This window comes from Trichechus manatus, unplaced genomic scaffold (genome assembly GCF_000243295.1).
Source record: "Trichechus manatus latirostris isolate Lorelei unplaced genomic scaffold, TriManLat1.0 scaffold00223, whole genome shotgun sequence".
Lineage (NCBI taxonomy): Eukaryota > Metazoa > Chordata > Mammalia > Sirenia > Trichechidae > Trichechus > Trichechus manatus.
The window spans coordinates 2287015-2301161 of NW_004444159.1; the positions used below are offsets into that span (position 1 = coordinate 2287015).

At 36.8% G+C, this 14147-nt stretch overlaps 1 protein-coding gene across 2 annotated transcripts in view; it reads right to left on the reverse strand.

The window, feature by feature from the left end:
* Positions 1 to 509: 509 nt before the first annotated feature.
* Positions 510 to 14147, reverse strand: part of SNRNP48 (small nuclear ribonucleoprotein U11/U12 subunit 48) — a 14856-nt gene continuing 1218 nt past the window's right edge. Inside the window, exons 3-9 of one of the 2 annotated variants that reach the window (XR_002825968.1) lie at positions 13772 to 13846; positions 10505 to 10512; positions 8546 to 8734; positions 7838 to 7959; positions 4189 to 4277; positions 3264 to 3428; positions 657 to 703 (exon numbers count right to left, since the gene is read on the reverse strand). Coding sequence is in view for 1 of the 2 variants with exons in the window: in XM_023742905.1 (XP_023598673.1) it covers positions 655 to 703; positions 3264 to 3428; positions 4189 to 4277; positions 7838 to 7959; positions 8546 to 8734; positions 13772 to 13846 (689 nt within the window). In the remaining variant the exon portion in view is untranslated. Of the gene's footprint in view, positions 704 to 3263; positions 3429 to 4188; positions 4278 to 7837; positions 7960 to 8545; positions 8735 to 10504; positions 10513 to 13771; positions 13847 to 14147 lie in introns of both variants that reach the window. The other variant, XM_023742905.1, reaches the window with a different exon arrangement.

Genomic DNA, 14147 nt, shown 5'->3' on the forward strand with positions numbered 1-14147 from the left:
ACAGAGCAGAACCGCCCAATAGAGTTTCCAAGGCTGTAATCTTTATGGAAGCAGACTGCCACATCTATCTCCTGTGGAGCAGCTGCTGGGTTCAAACTGCCAACTTTTCAGTTAGCAGCTGAGCCCTTAACCCTTCATGTTAACACTGATCTAGCTTATTCCTTTTAATTCCAATATAGTAATCTGTTCTATGACTATACCACATTTTATTCAGCCAGACCATTCCCCTTCTGGTAGATCTTTAGGTTGTTTTTCCCTACTATAGTTCACCAACGTAGTGGTAAATGGTAGCAGCCATGGGGGTGGGCCTGTGGACTACAGATGGTGTTCCAAGGGTGCCATAACTTTATCTGGAAGGTTTAATGCTTTACAATAAGAAACGTTACTCATGTTATTTTTAAAGAAATCTTATGATACATAAATTACCAAAAAGAATGAAACAATCAGTAACAGGAAGCATATCATCTATTAACATAAGGAAAACAAAGTTCTAGGGCATAATAGTGTACTCACGGTTTAAGGCATAAGTGTTTATTGAAAAATAGTGATCTGAGCACTAAACACATCCCCTACTCAAGGCAATTACAATGAAAACTTCAGCACACTGGTTATCACAGCATAGCATAATTAATACATGCACAACTACGTCATTTTTCATATTTTTTGCTTTCTTCTTTTATGACTACGATGTCTTTCTCCATCCCTGAAATGAAAGAGATTTAAAAAAACACTATTACAACTATGGGTATTTTAATATCAGAGCTGTAAAGTAATAATTCAACAGTAACATAGTTTCATGAGATATAAACCAGAACAAGTTAAAATACACATTTAGAATTGAACAGTGATTTTGTTTTATTGTGGTAAATATATATGTAACAAATCATCTGCCTTTTCAACATTTTTCACCTGTACAACTGAATGACATTAATTATGTTTATCATGTTGTTCAACCATTACCATTATCTGTTTCCAAATTTTTCTGTTACCTAAGCTCAGTGCCCCCTAAGCAGTGAGTCCCCCTTTTCCCCTCCCTCCCACCCACAAACAGTGATTTCAATAGTAAATGAATTATTAAAACTAAAGACAAAACAGAAATAGAGATAAGCAAGACTTTTTTTTAATTGCGCTTTGGAGTTCTGCTTTAAAATTAACTTGAAATGTAGGTATATATGACTGATAACCAGGGAATTCATTTCAAATAGAATACTGAAATCATAGATGGGATTCAGAAACTGTCTGATTTCCTTATCCTGGCTCCTATCTCAACTCCCTATAATTTATTCCACCTCAGGGTGGATATCAAAGATTAGCCTTCTCCTACTGAGAAGTACATTTCCTTCTAAAATCCAGTTTATACCCTTTAAAGGAAAATTATTTCATGTTTAGATTCTGAGGACTTCTATGTAATCAAGTCAATAGCGATTCATTATCAAAACCAGTGGCTATCGAGCCAACTCTGACTCATGGCGACCCTACGTGTGTCAGAATAGAAGGGTGCTCCACAGGGTTTCAGCGGCTGATTTTTCAGAAGTAGATCACCAGGCCTTTCGTCTGAGATGCCTCTGGGTGGACACAAACCCTCAACCTTTCAGTTGGCAAAAAACTGCACCACCCAGGGACTCCTAGGGATTGATTAAGAGATGTCAAAAAACAACTTAAGTGGAAGAAGCACTAACAAACTCCAAAGAAGTGAAAAGAACACGATCCCTGATAAAGAATCACAGTTAAACTGTGTATAATCATAAAGTATCATTATATGAATGAAAAGGGCTTACTAAGGAAATACTCCATTTGTAGAGGAGAAGCACTAAATCATTGATAGCTTTAAACCTAAAAACTGAATGACAAGAAAATAAGCAAAATTCCCAAACCAATAAGCCTGATAATTTCTGACCATCAATGGCCCTGAGAGAGACAGAATATCATTTGAGGGCCAATTATTTGACAAGCACTGTGCATATAAAACTAAGACATGGATGCTGCTCACAGCCTAGTGGGGAGAACAGTAACTATTAAGTAGAAGAACAAGTACGTGCCAGGTAAGGTGGTGATAAAATAGAAAACGTGATCAATTCTGCCGAATATGGGAAGAAAAAAAGGCTTCACAGAAATGATTGAGCTGGGTCTTAACAGGATGAGTAGTTTACCAAGTGGTGTATTAAAAAAAAGAAGATAGGCAAGAGAACACTACCTGGAAAAGCCCAGATGTGGCACAGTGTGGATGAGGAACTGTAAGTAATTCAGGCTATCTGGGATATAAGTTACGTATTTCACAGGTTATTGGCCAAAAAAAAAAAAAGTTAGATAGATAGGCAGGACCTCTGGCCCTGTAGAGTCTTGAGAACTACTCTAAAGAATTTGAATTTTGCCACTGAAGAGTTTTAAGAGGTCAAATTCTCTCCGCAGTAGACTACGGGATGGATTAATATGGGACAAGCTTAGAGGTAGGCAGAACAATTGGGAAAACTATGATCATTTTCCAGATGGCCAGAACAGAGACAGAGAGAAGGAGGTACATGTGAGGTATCTTCAGGTACAACAGCAAAGAGGAACTGACCAGATGGTAAGGGACAAGAAAGTAGTATCTAAAATGACCCCTTGATTTCCAGCTTAGGTGACTAGATGGGTAGTCAACCCACTAATCAGGACAGGGGTGCTAGGAAAAGAGGAACAGACAGAGAAAACGATAGTAAGTTCATTATAGACCTGATGAATTTGAGATGCAGGAAGACATGTCCAGGAAGCAGCTGGAAATATAAGAATACACATTAATTGCCTAAAATTCATCATTTTAGTATTAGTTCATATCTCCTCAGATATCAAACTTTTTATCAGGGACATTAACAAGAACAAAACCAACTAATATTAAAGTTTCAATCATCTCTCAGACCTTGTACATCTTTTAACTGAGGAATCAACAAGAGAAAAAACAAGAGAGAGGGAAGGAAGGAAGAGAAGAAAGGGATCTAGGCAAATACCTGTGACGTAATAAACTCCCTACCTAGACCTGACTTTCACATATCCTGGTTAGGACATACAACAAAGTGAAACTAAAATCAAACATGCATACAGAGAACTATGTCATTAGAGCTATGGTTTTTTCACTGAAATGCAGGGAATGTTAAAATCTTCATCAATTATTCACTCTACTTACCTTAACTCACTCTTACAATCTATTTTCTCAACATGGTCTACGGAGAAAGGATCTGTCCTATTTGTCGTTAAGAATTCAACATCGGATGATGCAGTGACAGACTTACCTCTCTTTCCTTCTTCTTGAGTCCAAGTTTCTATCCTTATCTTTACTTTTCTTTCGTTTGTGCGGGCTTCTACTTCGATCCCTCCTATGTCGTGAACATTCAGCATCCAAATAGCTTCCACCAGACTGCCATGAATCTACTGAAGCTGATCGCCTTTCTTCCTTCCTGAACCATAGAAAACAGCCTCTAGTATGCACGCACATGCATGCACATATACACACACGCACACACACACACACACACACACACACGGGCCTAAAGTTCAATATTCAATATCATGCCAATGATAAGCCAGTTGCTGTCAAGTAGACTCTGACTCATGGCGACCCCATGTGTGTCAGAGTAGAACTGTGAGCCACATGGTTTTAAATGACTAATTTTTTTAGAAGTAGATTGCCAGGCTTTTCTTCTGAGGTGCCTCTGGGTGGGCTCGAACCTCCAATCTTACTGTTAGCAGCCGAGCGCATTAACCGTTTGCACCACCCAGGGACTCCATACTAATGATACAAAAAACCAAACCCACTGCCATCGAGTCAATTCCAACTTATAGCAACCCTACAGTACAGAGCAGAACTGCCCCCCAGGGTTTCCAAGGAGCAGCTGGTAGACTCGAACTGCCAACCTTTTGGTTACATGGTCTAATTAAATATGCATAATAAGAGGATAGTCAGAGTGACACAGCTCTTATGTTTTGCTATTTCATTAGCTATTTTACTAATATGGTTGATCCCCCAAAACTGTCAACGAGCAATGTCATAAAACAACTCCTGTATAATAATCCTGAGCAATTACAATAAACAAGCATTTTGATGAATTATACTGTATTATACTGAATTATACTAATGGTCTTAGAAAAGCCAAAACAAATAACTATAGGCAAGAGATTAAAAAAAGAATATTTTCATCAATAAAGACAAAGACATACTTTATAGCACCATCTTCTGCTTTTTCCTGCTCCTCTTGCCACTGACTACTAAGTTCTTCCATGTGTACATTTATCACATCCCGAATCACCTAGGAGAGTTAAGCAAAGAATTTCAGAAAAGAAAGCTATTTAAAAAATTAAGGGCATAAAGCTAGAAAAAACATTGCTAACCACCAGTGAAGTATTCACTAAGAGCTATGACACAACAGACTGTGGAGTATGTGCAGTTGGAAGAACAATGTTCAAACTGGAATATGAATGGTAGATGAAAGCATTGCATCAATGCTAAATTTACTGAAGCTGACAACAGTACTATGACTGTGTGAGAAAATTTCTCTATTCTTAGGAAATACATACTAAGTATTTAAGGGAAAAGGGTATGCAACTTACCCTTAAATAATTCGGAAAAAAAATCACGTACAAACAGAGAATGAGAGAGTGAGGAAGACAGTACAAATGATAAGCAAATGGCGTAAAATGTCAACAAGAGGTGATCCAGGGAAAGGGTACACAGGTGTTCTTTGTATTATTTATAGTTTTGCATCTTATCTGTAAATTTAAAATTATTTACAAATATAGTTTTTCTAACAAAACTAATTATTAAGCCAAAGAGATGATAAAATCTGACACCTTACAGGCAATTCAGATTCTTTGCCAATTAGACTACACATCCCTTAATGTAAGAACCATTAGAAATGTTTCTCTTTCCTAGTTACCCATGCCACCAAGCACGGGCTAATCACTAGGGAGACACACATGGAACTAAAATACACATGTATGTTTTCCTCATGCGTAATTAGTAAATCTTTTCAGGAAAAAAAAAAAGTATGAAAGACAAGAGAAAAAAATTTCAGAATGATATACGCTGTAGTTCAGGTCTGACTGCATTTCTTCTCTGCTCAAATAAACTTGCAATGGCTCCCTAAGTAAAATAAAATAACATCCAAACTCCTTAACGTAACTTTTTCAAAGTCCTCCATGATTCTACTACAACATGTAGTCGATTCCAGCTTTATCTCTCAGTATACAGTTCATCAGAGCCCTGGCACAGTGGTTAAGAGCTTGGCTGCTAACCAAAAGAACAGCAGTTCAAATCCACCAGTTGCTCCTTGGAAACCCTATGGGGCAGTTCCACTCTGTCCTGTGGGGTGGCTACGAGTCGGAATCAACTCAATGGCAATAGGTGTGGTTTTGGTTCATACAGTTCATCAGAGGCTCTAAGCTCTAGTCACCCTGGATTATTAACAGTTCTCTGAAAAAACTCCTGTACTTGTATTTATTTTTAGGAATGCTAATCCTTCTGCCTGAAAAACCCTTATGCACTACTTCCTCTCCCTCAGTCCATTCTCCTATTGAACACTTCAGACACTTCAAGGTCTCACCCAGGGGAGTGACATAGACGGCACACACCTGAACTCCAATTCCAGCTCTGGCACTTCTAGCCTGTGAACTCCTCGAAGACTGCGTATTACTGGATGTTGTTTCCAGAGAGCCTGCTAGCCAGGCTCTGCCATATAGGAAACAGTCAATAAACAGACATTCCTTTTCCCCTTCCTGCCTGTCCCTTTCCCTCAAATGCTCCCATCTCTAGGAAGCCTATAGCAAGCTCATCTTTAGAAAGAAGCTCTCCCTCCTCCCACAGCACCTGGATTTCACCTCTATTTTAGCACTTAACACAATCTCTATTTTGAAATGTCTGTTTCGCTTGTTAATCTATAAGCTCCTTGTCGGTGGGGTCTGTGTGTCATTGATCTCTGCATACCCCATTTAAAAAAAAACAAACAGTTGCCTTCAAGTCAATTCTGACTCATGGAGACCCCACGTGTGCAGAGCAGAACTGCACTCCACAGGGTTTTCATGGCTGTGACCTTTCGGAAGCAGATCGTCAGGCCTTTCTTTGGGTGGATTCAAACAGCCAACCTTTTGGTTAGTAGCCGCATGCTTGACCATTTACGCCACCCAAGGTCTCCTTTACATACCCCATAACAGTATGTTACGCATAGTAACTAAGTACTCACTAAATATTTGCTAAAATCTGTCAAAGTTCAGAGTAAATAAAAAAAATATGCAGGACAGGAATAAAGCTAGGAATGGATGAAATGTTGAAAAAGCCATGACCAGAGATAAGGTAAATCATTAAAAGATTTGCAAATACTGAAGTATTTATGAATGAAGATATCTGGGTTTTCGTTTCAAAATGATTAAGTGTAGGAAGTGCGGTGCGAGGTAAGCGGGAGCATAGATAAAACAAGACAGGCCAATATGCTGGTAACTGTTAACAAGACAGGTGATGGGTACCTAAGGGTTCACTATACTATTCCATCCACTTCTGAATATGTTTGAATATTTCCATAATAAAAAGTTAACAAATAAATACAAAGAACACGATCAGCAACATTTAAAATTGATTGCAAGGGTATGAGCTCAAGAAGAAACACCTGATGAACCACCAAGTATTTGAAGGATTCTAAGAATCACAAAGGTAGTAGGACATGGCCCCAGAGCTCTACTGGCAGAGAGAAGTCTGAAACACATACTTTAATTTCAAAAAAGGACAGCATAAAATGAAGCACTTAGCTGTGTCCAAGCCCAAGCCCGATGCCATCGAGTCGATTCCGACTCAGAGCGACCCAACAGGATAGAGGAGAACTGCCCCATAGAGTCTCCAAGGAGCGGCTGGTGGATTTGAACTGCCGACCTTTTGGTTAGCCACCAGGGCTCCCTGAGCTGTGCAGGACTGAGCAACTGTGCAATAAGCCAGTGGATGGCTCAGAGTCCACAAACATCCCATGGAAACAGCCTTAGGCTCATTAAGATTTACAATGGCAAAACCAAAAGGTATTTCAGGTGAGAAAACAACATGCATTGAGGCATGCAGGTAAGAACAAAGATGTGTAATCATGACATAATCTAAAAGATATGACTGACTAAAACAAAACAAAATGCTTGGTAAATGGAACCAGGTTATGGAAGGTCTCTGAAACCAGAGAAGTAAGAAATAAGGTGGGTACAATTAGGGATTCGATAAGGAAATTATTTGTAGAATTTGGGCAGGGTAATTCACGTACCAAAAAATTCATCAACTCTAACTCTATCCATTAAATGACATTTGGAAACAAGTCTAGATATACACTAAAAGAAGCAGAGTACATAAAGAACACTAAAATTCTGCAAAAAAGATAATAGCTAATATCATTGAGCAACTTCTGTGTTCATGTGCATTATTTCAATCTTTTCTCGTAACAATCCTGCAAGATTTGTAAATGAAAAAACTGAACCGTAAAAAGCTCAAATATCTTACTCAAGTCAAACAGCCCAAGACAAACAGCAGAACCAAATCTCAAGCCCAGATTTGTCTGAAGCTAAAACCTACGCTCTCCTCACTAGGCAATACAACCTTCTCAAAAGTAGTCATTTTATAATACGGTAAAACCTCTTTACATAAGGTTTGTGTAGCCTGAAAAGTCTTTTCCTGGGAAACAGTGGGTCTGAAAGTGATGGAGCAAATACAGGTTAAATGCAGCCACCATGACGACACTTTATTTCAGAAAACCTCCAATCAATTGTGGAAATCCACAGAAGAGACTTAGAAAACTAAGGGAAATTTTTGTTCTCAACAAAGCTTTCTACGAGATGATGTAAAACATACCTCAGTATATGATTTCTTGGTTATGTGAACATTCTTAGCTCTATAGGACTGGCGTCTTCTTTTATAATCTCTCACTTCTGCCAGGATTTCAAGGTAGGATTTTGGACATTTTCGACTATTATCTAATGAGAGAATAAAATTGTTATATCCTTAGGAGCTTTTCAATTCTTGTGAGTTATCAGGCAGCAGCACCACAATCATCCCATGTTTCAGTGTAGCACAAAACACATGCTAAAAACTCTACGATATAGAAATGGGTGATAGATAGCGTTGGATCATTCCTTTTCTCTGGCTACAAAACAAAACAAACAAAACAAACCAGTTGCTGCCAAGTCATTCCGACTCTCAGCAACCCCACAGGGCAGAGCAGAACTGCCCCACAGGATTTACAAGGCTGTAAACCTTTACTGAAGCAGACTGCCACATCTTCCTCCTGTGGATGGTGGGTTCGAACCACCAACGTCCCAGCTAGCCACAGGTTGAACACCATAGTGTTTAGGTATACAGATTAAAGTAACAACACAATTTTAAGTAACATTCTTACAGAAGGAAGACATGCTTAATGTAAAAGTCTGAGATCAAAATTTTATGTACTAAGTAAATGTCTTAATACATACATGAATATCAAATGCTGCAAAAGCATCCTATTTCGATTAGTTTTCAAAGTGGTATGACAAGAAATGTAAAGCTATGATATTCGTCTCAAACCTTGATTGACTTTAGCGGCCAAGTCTACAAAAAGATCACTGTCATTTTCAATGATCTGAGAACTGGAACGCTTTTTCTTTGTTTCCTCAACTACGAAATCATAGATGGCAAGACGATCAGCTTGGGTTAGATCACAAACAAACCGTTTGTGATTCAGAGGAACTTCAATAGGCAGCGAAGAATAAATCCCTAAAGTAAAAATAAAACCACAAAAATAAACAACACATGAAGGAGTGTGAACTTAAAATCTACTACTTATTTTTAAACACATGCTGTAATACTGCAATATTAACAAACGATTTCTTCATTGAAATCTCTAAATACACCAAGTATCAATCTATGAGATAAACGCAATGATTACTCTATCCTGAATGCTAGACAACCACAGAAAGGATGCACCATGGATGTCTGCTACTCTAACATGGGACAGGTCCCATAAGGGCAAGCCTAACAACCATAAGAAAGAATGTGCTCACAAAAAACCTTCTGCATGATAGTTTTTAAGAAGGCCATCCACATTACAAAAGTAGATATTAACTTTATGTTATAAAAGTAGGTATAAACTTTGTTTATAAGCTTTTTCTCACAAAAGCTGGAAAAACATCTGCTTTTAATAGTTAGAACACATAGTCTCTCCCAAAAACTACGGAAATAAGAAAAATGTATTTCAAAAAAATGTCGTTTTAGTATGAGACATCAAACTTGATTTTCAATATTCAAAACACTTCCCACTTGTGCACTAGCTTAAGCGCTGAGGGCCAGAAACAATTAATTAAGTAGCAGAAATCCCAAACTTCCAGAGAAACACAGATTAATTTGAGAATAAATTCTTTTTAATTTCCTGAGGAAGAAGCATATTGGTTTAACCGAATTAATTGAAAAAAAGTTAATAGGAATCCCCCACCCCCAACAGTCACTTATGGAACGTTCTAAAATCTGTTCATTAATGAAAAAAAGTATATACAATACCTGGATATGATGTATTAAACACTGAAGAAAATTTTTGTTTTGAGATTGAAATTTTCTCAAAGAAACAAAAAATTATTTTAACTGTAAATAAAGCAATTTAATACGACTCTTTCTAGACTTCATTATTCACTAATATACACAAAAAACATGAGCTACTAAAGGAATCCTTTTAATGTTTGCTGGGTTACCCTAAAGCAATAACAGGTTCACAGAACAATGCAAAATCGGTAACTCTTCCCAAATACTAATATTTGATAAAGTCTAACTTCATTAACATCTTAGTAAAGAGGCAAAAAAAAAAAAAGAGAATTCCTATAAGAGCATACTATGTACCTATGAACTAAGCACTACAACTCAAAAGGGAGATGGCTTTTGATCTGCCTACAATTTAACAGGAGCACTACACTAAGCCTGAGCTCCCAGCTGACAGTTACAGACAACAATGCATGGCCAGTGGTGTTTGTCAAAGGGTTTTGAGTTAGTCAGGAGAAGGGATCCCCTTTCAGGTCAGTCGATTTTACTCTAATTCTGGTCGGCACTAGGAAAAGTCCTTTTATGTAGACAGGTGTTAAAACACTTAATTTTATAATATCAAAGCGAGTTATCAGAGTTAGCTCTGATAAACCTAATTCCTTTGAATATAGGCTATGAAAATCTAGGAGAAAAAAACAAAGATTAGAAAACAACGATGCATTATATAAATCTTGGCCTATTCATTATTTTTAAACAAAGAAATATAATTTCTTCCTTAACATATTTTGGCATTGTCTTTGATTTATTTATCTTAAATTTCTTTATGGTGAAGGCTGATACTTAAATTCCTTGAAACTCAACCAAAATTCCAAGTCAAGCCTATAATATTGTGACAGCTATCAAAATAAAGTTTAGAAAGTTGAGTGATACTTTTAAAAGGATATCGTTTGCAAAAAGGATACTGCGTATCTTTAAATAAGGAGCACACTCAGGTTCCTAATTCCTCTTTATACTCACCCCAATTACTGAAAAAGAAGAAGTGGAAGAAAAATTAAACAACAAACTACATACAAATCATTCAGAACATAGATATGGGTAAACACACTTAAATAAGCTTATGTTTACATAAAATGTAAATTTTCAAAACTCAGGTACAACCGAATTGCTATAATCATAGTAATTCTGTAACCCTCTATGTTCTTCTTTAGTAATTTCATTTCTCGTTCTTCCCTGCTAGTCACTTTTGCCATCATAGGGTATTTAAACACATGACATACAATATTAGTAAGAGATATTGTTTCAAAGTTACAAATGTAGAATTTTAAAGCTGTAAGAATTCATACAACGTCAATTCCCTAGCATTAGAGACAAAGAAATTAAGGCCCATAGAAGTAAAATGACTTGCCCAAGATCTCATACGTGATAGAAGAAGATTGTATCTAGAACCATTACATCCTGTCTCTGCAGGGTTCCTTTACAGTATACCGATCTTCAAGTCATGTCCATGACTCAAATATACTTCATGAAACTAAAGTACAGCAATTTAAATCTTTCATGCTGAAGGAAAGCAATAAACCACTGAACAGAAAATGATTGTTTATGATTGAAATTAACATCTTGGTTATAAAATCAACCAAAGTAACTCTATCTGAAAATAAGTAAGGAGACCTAATGGGTTGTTCAAGCTTTCACCAAAGTTAATGGATTGAGAATTCTGTACACTGAGTTTAGACCTGATATGACTGATGAAAAGATACATATAACCTCATTAAAAAAACTTACATTTTAGTACATAACATAGTATTAATTGAACGGGGATATATAAAATTTTCCATGTTAGTCATTCCTCCTTCAAAGTAAATATATCAACAAGAAAGAATATATTAAAGAGATTAGTATCCCAGGGTAAGATGTTTAAAAAATGTCTAACACATAAGTGGGCCACAAATACAATCTGTTTAGAAATTGCAGAACCCTACACAGGATGAAAAAAAACATTTAAGAGGGTTACATAGTATATAAAAATAGTGTTAACAATTAAATCTTAATTTAAGATAGTATAAAATTTCAAAATCAAATAAAAGTTCCTCTGAACTACCTATTCAAAAAACTACTCATTCTACGTAATTCTTCGCTTTGCTAAGAACTAAGCTCAACGTCCAAATCTTCCTTATTAATCAAGTATACAGATAAAAACTTAGGACATTTTTCTGAATTACTCACATATATAAAATCCTCACCCAGTCATCATCTTAATATGGTTTTCTATACATTAGTTTACACTTAAACAATAATAGCTACCAATTATTGAGCTAGGGCTAGTTCAGACTCATTATTTCTATTCTTCTAAACAATGCTACACCAAAAAAAAACAAAAATTTCGATTCATAGCAACCCTAAAGGACAGAGTAGAACTGCACCATAGGGTTTCCAAGGAGTGGCTGGTGGATTCGAACTGCTGACCTTTTGGTTAGCAGCCAAGCTCTTAACCACTGCACCACCAGGGCTCCAAACAACTCTACAAGATAGTTTTATATTCCAGGTAAGGAAACTCAGAGAAGTCAGTTGTACACGGTCAAACAGCTGATTTATATTTTTAAAACAGGCTTAATCAAAGTAGAATGAACAATGAACAGCAGTGACAGTAGCAGGGAACACGTACAGATTTGAAGTTTACGATATTGTTCTACTTAATCTCTCAGACATAATAAATAATGAATACATTTGAACAATAGCTAGAATACTGATCCACAGACTTCACTAATGCAGAAAGTTTTTAATAGAAAGCACAATAACTCAGTTCAGAGTTTGTGCCAAAATTCGGAACTTGGTTCTAGATACAGCTGTCCTATTACCTGACAGAAGCACGTTAACTAAACTCTGTGTGCCTCCGTTTCTTCACCTAACATAGAAGAAAATAATTATCTAACCTATCACAAGTTTGTTGCAAAAGAGAAACGAAATACATAAAAGAGCTTTGAAAAAAAAGAATCTTTTAAAAAACAAAAGAACTGACGACATTTAGAGCAAATCCACCAGAACTTTATCATATTGCTATCAGACAGGGATTATTTCCTTATTGGCAAAATATAGGGGCTGGATGAGATGATCTCCAAGTTTCTTTTCAACTAAAATAAAAATTTCAGTAAATCTCTCTAACTAGTTAAAAGTCAAAGTCTTTTAACTATTAAACCCTCAAAAAAATAAATACAAACCTCTTTGCTTTTTCACTGGTCTATTAACTACACAGGAGCAATAACAGGGGTGAAGAAAGTTTCACTGATCAAGGCCAGCAGTCTCTACAAATAAGACAAATTGAATGTCTGCCTCAAGAAAAAACCTGAAATTTAGCTGACAGTGACAAAAATGGGGCCTTCAGAACAGGAAATACAAGAAATCTGCTTCTGGTTGTTGTAATCTAGACAGACAAAGGTAAGTGAGTGAGGGAAAAGGTAGTGTGTCCAGAGAAAGCAACTTTCAGAGGGTTCAAAGAAGACAACTCAGGAATCCTTCTAAGAAGGGCCAGTCATGCTGTGGCTACACATATACTTAAGTTCAGACATCTAAGCTCTGTTCACTCATTTACGTCTATGCTTTTGACGGATTATGTTTTCTTTCAATTTTCTAAAAGCACATGCTTAAAAATTCCAACCTAGTAATAAAAAAAAAATTCCAAGCTAGTCTCTGCTGAAGTCCCAGGTAGAAATTCTCAACCCAGTTCCAAAGCTGGGCCTGAAAAGGTCCACAAACTCTCTGAAACTATATGTAAGACTCTGTGCTTTTTTCTGAGAAGAGGATCCCTAGCATACATCAGATTCTCAAAGAAGTCCAACACCAGAAAGACTGGAAACCCACTCACTCAAGGGGTAACGCTCTGAGGGCAGTTGTGGATACGGATCTCTTCTAGCCCAAGCCTTTCCCTGTACACTGCATTTCAACATTCTCAAGAGAGGGAAAGTCTCAGGGCAAGACAGTCTCACCCGATGAGATTTATTTACTAAATAATTTTAAAAATTGTTTACTTGACAGTCTCACCTACCAAGTAACTCCAAAGCATGAGCACCTAGCTAGGAGAGTGTCCTAGTGAAACTCCGGTTTATTTAAGCTGAAAACATCGATCAGATGAAATTAAAGCCAAGCAGATTAGCCCAATGTTAAATGTAAAAGCTAACCTTTCCCATGTAATTGTTTACACAAGATTTTTCTTGAAGAAAATTAGTAATCAGTGCTTGTGGGGAAAAATAATTTGCTTCATCAGTTAGATCAAACTATGATGTCACTTACTTTGATTAGAACAATCACCATCTTTTCCATCTGTAGTTCTAGCCTGTTTGATTATCTGTAATTGTGAGTCCTTATCTGAAAAAAAATCCATAAACACCATATGAATCACCAGTGTTCACAATTAAATTATTAACATTTTTACTGGTTTCCAATCCACTCTTTGGACACACTGCCAAACTGTTCAGAACCTTAAGGGAAGAAAACACCCAAATCCCTGCCAACTGACTCTGAATGCAGAATCCTCTCAGATCTAGCTATAGCACAGTAAATAACCCAGGCTTCAAGCAGTTCAGAAAACACTGTATTAGGTAAGCAGCAGTAGCTGCTACAAATTTTAGCAAGCACTAATAGCTAACATTTCTTGAATCTCAACCAA